At 37.5% G+C, this 10,059-nt stretch overlaps 1 protein-coding gene across 1 annotated transcript in view; it reads left to right on the top strand.

Annotated features, from left to right (window-relative positions):
• The window catches only part of LOC140244363 (sucrase-isomaltase, intestinal-like), a 34,901-nt gene that overhangs the window by 11,326 nt on the left and 13,516 nt on the right, over window positions 1-10,059 (top strand). Inside the window, exons 6-12 of the mRNA XM_072324004.1 lie at window positions 1,212-1,324; window positions 3,948-4,073; window positions 4,638-4,769; window positions 5,348-5,452; window positions 7,416-7,529; window positions 8,129-8,216; window positions 9,802-9,931. Of these exons, the coding sequence (XP_072180105.1) occupies window positions 1,212-1,324; window positions 3,948-4,073; window positions 4,638-4,769; window positions 5,348-5,452; window positions 7,416-7,529; window positions 8,129-8,216; window positions 9,802-9,931 (808 nt within the window). The remainder of the gene's footprint in view (window positions 1-1,211; window positions 1,325-3,947; window positions 4,074-4,637; window positions 4,770-5,347; window positions 5,453-7,415; window positions 7,530-8,128; window positions 8,217-9,801; window positions 9,932-10,059) is intronic.

The raw sequence follows: 10,059 nt of genomic DNA, 5'->3' as shown, positions 1-10,059 counted from the left end.
CTGATGAAACGATTTCCCAACGTTGATAAATATTCTAGACATAATCGTATGCAGAAAAGCAGCATCTGCCCGCACGCAAGCTCCACTCCGAATTCATAATTATACAAATCTGCCAAACAAACTCATCAGATTCAAAGCTGCTGATAAAATCAATATCAACGTTTATGCCAGCAACAGCTTACTAGGTATCCCTCCCCACGCGCAGCTAAAAAACACATACGCAAAAAAACTGACATAATAAACACATTCTTCCATCACACACACACACACACGCACAAACGGACACTAAATTATCATGTGCACGCGCACATACACACTTCCTTGAAACCTCACCATGACTTTTTACATGGCATGTTTGCATGGATGTAGCCATGTAAGTTATGTGTTAGTATTTCAGTGATTATGTCCAGAACGATTATGTTTACCCAGCAAAATGTGCTTCGAGGGCGGGCGACAATCCGTGTAGGGGCGACAATCCGTGTCGCAACAAGGTGATTTTAAAGCGGATGAAAATATCATTCACCGTACTTATTGCCTTGCAATTTGGAGAGAAGTTACTTGGCGAAATATCAATTCCTCAAACATTCACGCACAAACGCGCGTGCGCTCGCTCGCGCAAGCAAGCAAGCACGAAATCTGTCTGCGTAGTTACGTTTACACGATTATACTCACTCCGGTGCTCTTCGAGAGAAGATTTTCTTCTAAAGGCATACGGAAAATCGGATGCAATGAACTCTATCCATTATTTCAAGACACGAGTAAAGGACAGGGTCTTTGGTGTGATACATATGTATGTTCGTGATTATCCCGAAGGTTTGTTGAAAATCCGGGAAAGAAAAAAGAAAGAAAGAAAGAAGAAAGAGTTTGGTCATTCCCTAAACTTAGAGATTATTTAATTTGAAGATGAAATAGTGTTCGAAAATCAAAATATTTGTGGCCATATTCCGAAGGTTCCTTAATCCAAAATAGAATGAAGTTCGTAGGTCTGAAGGTACATAAATTCGAAAATGAAATTAGGTTCGTTATTCCGAAGGCTCTTTCATCGGAAAATGAAATGAAAGAAGCCAACATGTCACCTGCAAAATGTGAACCTGCTTACCTGATGTCAGAATCCCCCATCCCCTCCCCTCTTCGTTATTTTGTTTTCCCAATATGATGATTACATGGAAATGAGATCATGACATTCGAATAATTTGCCGTCTTTACAACAGATGTCGCCCTTTCTCCTATGCCGGCTGTAACTTACCGAATGATTGGAGGCGTCATCGACTTATATATATTTCTTGGTCCCTCGCCAGAGAGTGTTGTACAGCAATATGTCGAGGTAATCATAGGAAGCTCACCTATGCTGAAGTCAACGAACAAGACTAGGACAAATTGTAGAGACACAAATCGAGGACTCTTTTTTTTTTTTGTAATAGTTCCACATGATACAGTAATAAAACATTGATATCTGTCTCTCTTCACATCTATAGATTTTATCTTCCCTACATTTTTTTTTGTTGTCTTTCATCTACGTTGTAACTTTGTCCTTGATGAGATTAATATGACTTCCTATTTTTTATGCATTTCAGAAAATTGAAATTGGTGAATATTTGCGGCCATGATCATAAAAAGACTTGTAGAGCGATGGCTTCATAACATCATTTTATTTGCTCACGTGATTGTACCTCATTTATCACCATTTTGTAACGGTATTATGCTTAAACCTTTACAATTTTATAATTGATTTATATTTCCTGGCTGGGATAGTGGGTATAAAAAAAAATAAAAAAGGCGACCACGCCATGTTTACTTGTTGAGAAGCATTGTCAGTAGCGGGGCAGTGCCACAACCCTCTTAGCCAGCGACAACTGCGTATTAACGAAACCAATGACAGTTTTCTTGACAGTTACCTTTTGTGATGTTTTGTGTCTGCTTTAATCCAACTCTGAGTGAAAAGTCTTGGTTTCTCCTGATTGAAATGAGAACAATGACAGAAATGATAAATAGTGGTCTGTCCATTTGAACCTGAGGGCTTCTGTTAATTCGAAAAGTTTATTACATGGCATCAAATCTGTAGTCCCAAAAATGATGAACTTCGTAGCTTTGACAATATTGACACGTAACAAGTGGCTGTTTGCAAAGATCATTGGCCAGACTATTCTTGGTAAATGTAAATGTTTAATTTTCCTGCCATCTTTTCCTGCCATTTTAGGCTTATAGTGGGGCAAATATGTGAAAAAGATGCTCGCATCCGGCGGAAAGTATAAAATTTTGCGTATAGGGGTATTTTGGGGCGCTAAAATTGGGGGCTATCTAAAATTGCCGGATCCAAGAGATCTGACCACTGGGTCGGCCGCCATTTTGAATTCCAACATGGCCGCAATCACAAAACATTTAAAGATCCCTATTTTCAGTTCTGAATAACATAGGCCATTGAAATTTGATACATAAAAGAATGGTGATATGATGACTTCAATAACAGACTTATTTGATATGTCTCACAAACTGCACGGCAGCCACTTTGAATTTTCCTACACAGTTGCCATTTTAGAATGTTTAAAATCTCTATCTCGGGTTTGTAAATTAAGCTCCCTGATTGAGCGCGCGTTTGTAACTGATTGAGTACGTGCTGCTGTATTTACATTGTGACGTCAGTAAAAGGTGCATTAAGCTTTATTTTTGCTGCTCTTTTTTACATGCCAGTGAATGTTAGTCGTGATGCTTGTCTTGGCAGCCGTATTGGAATTCAAAATAGTGGGAATTGCGTTTGTCAGACACATCACATTATTCCATTTTTTTAACTCAGCATGCTAAAATACCTGTTTGCACCTAATTTCAGTGTCACTCGACACTTAAAACTCGAGATAGGGATTTTGAACATTTCGTCGAGGCGGCCTTATTGGAATTCAAAATGGCGGCCATTCGATGCTTGTCAGACATTTCAAAACAATCTGTCATCAAAGTCAACATGTCAAAACGCTCTTATGTACCAAGTTTTGGTGTCAAAGGTCATTAAGAATTGAAGATACGGATATTCAAATAATCGTGACGGCAACCATATTGGAATTCAAAATGGCGGCCGACCCCGTGGTCAAATCTCTTGGATCCGGCAATTTTTGAAATCAGCGCCCCAAAATACCCCCATATGCAAAATTTCATACTTTCCGCCGGTTTTGAGCATCTCGACCAATTTTTGCTACATATCTGCCCCAATATTACGTTTATAAATGCTAAACCTCCTAGTCTCTAGAATACGCTTATTGCAATCTTTTAATATGCCTTGTATATTAACTCGAAATCTTATGACAATATAACTTCACAAATCAGTTGATGATAGCATTGCCAATCCCGTTTCATCTCCCACTACACTCTCAATGCCCTTTTAACCAGGAAACTACAAAAGAAAAAATACACACACACGCACACACACACATACACACTCACACACAAATTAACGCATTTTATATGTATATGAATTACATTGATAGAAGTAATTTGGCTGTATATGGTCACATGGTGTTCTGCTATATGTTTGTGTAATATCACGGTTTTTGTATTTAATTTGTCCCTTTCTAACTTCTTCATTATCTGTATTGCATCCGATTTGAATTTGGGGATTGAACTGATTTGAATTATATAGTATAACACTTTTAACTTTATATCCTTGCATTCTAACAATCTTATGTTGGCCCACACAGATATATGTATATAAATATATATCTTTTTTCCTTCCGCTGTTCTTTTTTTTTTCTCTACCTATTGCAATGTTACCTTATCGTCATCCATTGACAAATGTATTCAAGCTCAGTACTGGGCAATGATCTTGTGATTCCTTGCATATTTCTGGCGAAATATGACGAGAGACATGAAAAACTGAATTGAAATTAAAAGAATCATCCCTATTGAGTAATCATACTTTTAATAACCAAATGCGTTTTTGTCATCTTTTCTGTGGTGATTAGGCAGTAGGTATGCCAATGATGCCCCCGTACTGGGCCCTGGGATTCCAACTGTCTCGGTGGGAGTACAACAGCCTCGACAGGGTGAAGGAAGTGGTGGAGGAGATGAGAAATGCCGAGATTCCATTTGTAAGGATTACTATTATCACTCTGACCTTCTTCATACGGTCCTCCGTCTGTATGCCGTTCCCTTTACTTCCACCTGATCACTACCATCTGTTGTAGAGCCATTTACTAGTAAAATATTATACAATTCAAGATTATGGGGGGGGGGGGAATGTTACAATTAATTTTTGTTAGGGAAAAACTGCCGTTACGATGTACATTTTACAACAACTACAATCCGACTAATTGTCATGATCAGATTGATAGGACATAAAGATCTAATGTGCCTGGAGGAGGTTTTTCCTTCTATTTATCCATACTTCATTTTTTTTTTCAATTGTGGAATATCTCTTGCATTTAATCAAAATTTAATCAAAATTCACCCATCAGTTAGTGTATGCTGAATCTTCCCATACTTTTTTTTTTATTTCTATGTATAGCATTTAACCTCTGTACCTCTTCCTTAATTAATGCTTCTCTGTGATGCCCTCCCTGACCTTCTCTTTCTCTCTTTCTGTTGCTCTCCTTGTTTATCTAATTTCCTTCAAATTTCTTTAATTTCTCCCTCTCCTTCTCTAATGACAACAGGATGTTCAGTATGGGGACATCGACTATATGGAGGGTCAACGCGACTGGACCATCGACAACGACACGTACGCAGGCCTACCGGAATACGTGGATCAGCTTCATAACTGGGGAATGAAGTACATCATTATTGTGGTAAAGAAAATGTCCACGTTTTCCGATGTAATGCCTTGTGGTTTTCACAACCAAGTAAATTTTGATGAAGATAATGAAATGATGAATAATTATGGGTCAACTATAGAAATAACTCTTAATTGTTATGATGATAATGGTTATCGTAAACAGTGATAATGACAACAATAGCATTGCACGTATAAATCATTGCGGGAAACATGATTTAGAACATGTTTGCTTAATTTACTTATATTGGCGTAAACTCACATGTTTGTAACATAAAAGAGCTTGAAGATGAAGATGACGCTTCATTTCGAAAGCCAGGTAAAATTCAGACATGGTTCATAATTTCACAATAATTGATTGGACCGTTTGACTATAAAATAAACAAACACACATTTTGATGAATGCAATATATAGTAGCAGTAATCCTGTGTACATGATCCACGTAAAGTGAATTCCAAATGGGTATATATATTCGTGAATTTTAAGGTTGTCAAGAGCAAGCGCAGACGCATGCATGAAGAGAAAATACTAATTTAAGATTTGAAAAGTAAAGCCAATCAACTTCGCTTATTTCGATGGTTTATCACGATTAGGATCCGGGAATAAAGATCGAACCTGGGAATCCCGCGTTCGATGAAGGGGTGGAAAATGACGTCTTTATCAAAAGGCCCAGCGGAGACGAATACGCCGTGGGAGAGGTAAGGCTTTGTGGAAATCCAAACGTGAAGCACCTCCCCCTGAACAAGTGCAACATGTTATACCATCAAGCAAATAGAATGATTAATGCTTCGGTTTAAATCGGCGTTACCGTTTCTCCTTGTATTGGAACCTACTTGAACCTGGGTCTCACTTCCAGCGAAGAGCTTTACATTGACTTTATTAAAATGCTTAGCACGTGTGCTAGTCATTAACAACTGTACGACAGTGACCAGAAATGCAATGCCATCGTCATGTTGACAAATGCGCAATTTCTTGACTAAGGTAGTGCTTTTTTTAAACGAAAAACAAAGCTAAAAGTTCCGATCAAAAGTATCATTAGTCAGATCACGCAAGCTTAATAGAACATAATCATCTAAAATTAATGTTGTCCTGTAAACATGTAAATAAAGTTAGAAATTAGGTCCTACTTTCCGTTATCAAGTTATGTCAAACAAACATTTTACAAGGGAAAAGGGGAATATTCGATATAGCTATACATAAAAAAAAAGAAAAGAAGAAAACCTATAAAATCAATTCCGGGCTTGAACCAATCATAATTCTGAAAATAAGTATCCTGTTTATAATCGCATGTAAGCTGACATCAAGGTTACTTAACATGTCGCAGTGCGATAGGTGCGATAAGTGCGATTGTCAAGCGTTTTCTTTGAAACCATACAATATTGAGAACGGTTATACAGGTCAAGTCATAATTAGCCCTGTCGATTGCGTGACGCAAAATCATGAGCTCCGTATTAAGTTCTAAGGAGTCTTTTTTTTTTTTATTTCTCATACTGCCAGACCCGTACTTAAAGATAAAAAGTTTAAATAAAAATACCCGGAACCACAAGATTGCAATTTGATTCTCAGATTCTTTATTTGAAAAGAAATGAGAGAGAAAGAGAGAGATAGGGGGTATAGAGAATCTCAGTCTAGGTGATATTGCCCATATATTGCCCATATTTATGGAGGGGGTTGGCGGGTGGGGCGTGCAGTGGGGCTTGCTCACATTGTACGCAGCTATATTGTCATCGCTGCTGTACAGATTTGACATGAATGTGAACTCAAAATACTTTATACGTAAATTATGTTTCTATCACCGTTGTTATCAAAGCAATTACAACGATATTACTGTGATAGTCATGATTATATTCAAATTGATAACTCTTGCGTGGAGATTTATTGCAACTGATTGACATAATGTCCTTCATTTAAATATGCCTGCACACCGATTATTTAGTGTTTTGAATAATAGCCATACGAGTCCGAGCCAAGCATGTGTGCCTCTGAGTTATCGTGGCTATTACTCAAAACACCGAATATTTGATATGTAGGCGCTATTTAGGAGAATCAAGGGGAATTTGTCAATCTGTTGCAATTTATGGTATGATCGTGGGTCTAACTAGAATGGCATATGACTGCATGCAAGTAAACAAACAAACGAACAATAGCAAAAAACAAAAAACAAAAACAAAAACAAAAACAAGAACAACAACACGAACGCCCATTTACAAATTATAAACACAACCCCCAGGTCATTTGGTATTATTTATCTTTATAATTCTTCCTGTTGCATGGTATCCGGGCTGCTGCTCTTGCACATCACTACAATTCTGGGAAAAGGGAACATACTTCTTTCTTTTTCTTTTTAATTGCTGAAGACCTGAAGTACTCGGAAATTGTATAATATACTAAACAATAGTTGCTGTACTGAAATATACATTTCACGAGCTAATATGTGATAACAGCAAAGGTGAATTTAAGAGCTGTCTTTTTCTTTCTTTTTTAAATAGTAATTTTTATGATGAATATTGTCGGGACCTGTACTTTCAATAAAACTTGTTATACGATAGTTGTCACTTCTGTCATTTTAGGCAACTTGTGGCGATCATCTGCTGTCTAGTATTTGTCTGTATAGATATTGATGTGTATTCAAATCTTCAAATATATAATTATATTCTATAGGTATGGCCGGGACTGGTGCACTACCCGGACTATACACACCCTCCAACGGTTGAATGGTGGACAAAGCAGAACAAGCAGTTCTACGAAGTGTTAAAATACGACGCATTATGGATTGTAAGAAGTTAACAGTGTTTTATTCCAAATCAATAATTGCAGTTTCGTAGCATCCACTTATTGTACAAAGATTACCAGCACTCGGCTCAGTCACTTACCTAGCCTTTGGACAAGGTCTAGCGGGCTGCTTGCCTCTCAGTAATGTCTGAAAATAGACTAATGCAGTGTTCAGACACACAAAGGGAATACCGCATGGCTAAAGGCTATACATCACTTACCCTGTTTCCTTAACAATTAAAGGAAAACTCGAAATCAAATTATGCCCATATCAAAGGTAGACAAAAAAAGTACCGAAAAAAATCTAGAGTAGACATACATAATGTTGAAGAATACGTATAAGTTACATAAATCATTTTCTTTCTCTTATTCCCTCTGTATTTTGTTTTAGTAATCACGTGTTTATGTATATTGCATGGCTGTGTGTGTGTGTGTGCGCGCGCGCGCGTGTGTGTGTAAGGATAGTTTTATAGAGAGAACACATGCCTGGGTAGATACATTCAAATTAGTAAATAAGCAGGTGATACTCATCTTCAGGTGTTAAATGGGGCAGTACTTTTTCATTTTGCTTATTTGCTTGCTATTATGTTCCACAAAAACAGGATATGAACGAGCCAGCTAACTTCGTGTACGGCTCTCCCGAAGGATGTCCGATCAATCGATGGAATAATCCACCATACCTTTCTAGATGTGAGTTCCTTTGTAGAGACAACGTACTACATGCATTTTTGCCTTAATTTCAGAATCCATCTGGTTCCACAATGCTTAGATATTCTGTTATTGCGCCTTGTCTCTTCACTTGACTGTCACGTATTGACCAGATCGATTATAATAAGGGGATTTCGGAATAGGTCGATTGAACTAGGACTCAGCTGCTTAAAAGATTACATTCAAATGTATAGCTAGTGACAGAAAGATTTATGACGATTTTTCTTGTAAGAACAGGCTACAAGGAAAGTAATTCTGAGGTTTTCTTCCACTGGGGGATAGGAGTGGGATCTTGAGAGCTCGGAGGATAATGTAGGAGGCAGTCGGTCTCCTCGGCTCCAAGTTGCGTATCCTCAAAACGTCTATATTTGTCAAATAAACAAACAAGCACTGAAAAAGAAAAAAATAGGACAAAAAAAGTGATTGAAATTGGATTCATGTAGTCCAAATTTATGTAAAGCATGTAAAATAATTGATGATTATTGTTAGCGTCATTGTTATCAATAGAGACCTTCTTCTTTGTGGTCAATTTCGTATGTTGGCCAGTCAAATGATGCAGGCTGCTTGCATTCATTTTATAATGATTTGTAATGATTTATATCTAAATGACATAATGAAAATACAGGAAGGAACGATGGTGCCATTGTGCTGTACCTCATTACACTGTTCATTTTTTTTTTTTTTTGGGGGGGGGGGTGAATTCAGTTTCGCACCTATCAATTTCTATTTTCTCCATCAATGTCCATTGGCTATACCCACCAAAATTTGCGTGGATACAATTCAGTCTTATAAGTGTTGGAATTGTATCAAGTGTTTTTGTTTCGTTCTTACTTGAGTAAGTTCTCAGAGAACTGAAATCACATGTGAAAATCACAAAAGCAATCAAATGAAAGTGTTCCAAATGGAAGAGTAAGCTGGAATTATAGAGATTTGTTTCTTGAATTACCAGTTCGCAGATCAGATTGAGATCAGATCAGATCAGATCTGATCAGATTGTCGTTTGGAACTACACGAAACGGCATTCAGGACTATGCATCCAATACAAAGGGTTTGCCTTCAAAACATTTCATGCTCATTAAAGAGATAAAACAAAAATGAAATACATAAAGTACAAGCTGAATTGAATGGCATTATACGATAATGGCCTCATTTCAATGCTCGAAGACACACGTCCCGGCACGGAGGCAAATTAGACTGCTCTAAAGTGTATGGGTGTGTGTGTTTTATGACAGTCCTACTTGTTTTGATCGAAGTGCGTAAATGTTTGACCAAGTTTCGAAGGTGAATAACAAATTTCACGGTTCATATTTTCTTTCTTTATGAAGTTGGAATTTTTTAAATAAAAACAAAACAACAACAACAACAACAACAACAACAAGACAATTCACAAAGTTCAGTCAAAATAGTTAAGGCCTATATTATATGATTATTACTTAAGTGAAAAAAAAAATCGATCATGCGCTGAGGTTTGACAGTTATCAGCTTCAAATATTTTTCACTGTAAGTTGAGAAATGTGACAACTTTGGATGATATTGTTCTTTCCTCTCTCTCTCTGTTCCTCACTAGTCTGGTTGTACGAGACAGACGGAGGACACATTTGGGACAAGACGATTTGCATGGACAACATGCAGGCGTGGAGCAGGCATTATAATGTACACAGCATGTACGGACACTCAATGAGCATCGCAACGAGGACGTGAGTGTTCCCTCTCCCACATCCCCTCCGGCAAATTAGAAATGCTATTACATGGTCAAGATTTAAAAATGCGGAAAGTACATTATAACCACCAAAACTTTGGCTTGCATTTGTGGGTGAAAAAGTCA

The sequence above is a fragment of the Diadema setosum genome, chromosome 21, assembly GCF_964275005.1.
Source record: "Diadema setosum chromosome 21, eeDiaSeto1, whole genome shotgun sequence".
NCBI classification, from domain to species: Eukaryota; Metazoa; Echinodermata; class Echinoidea; order Diadematoida; family Diadematidae; genus Diadema; species Diadema setosum.
This window is presented reverse-complemented; position numbering and strand designations above follow the sequence as displayed.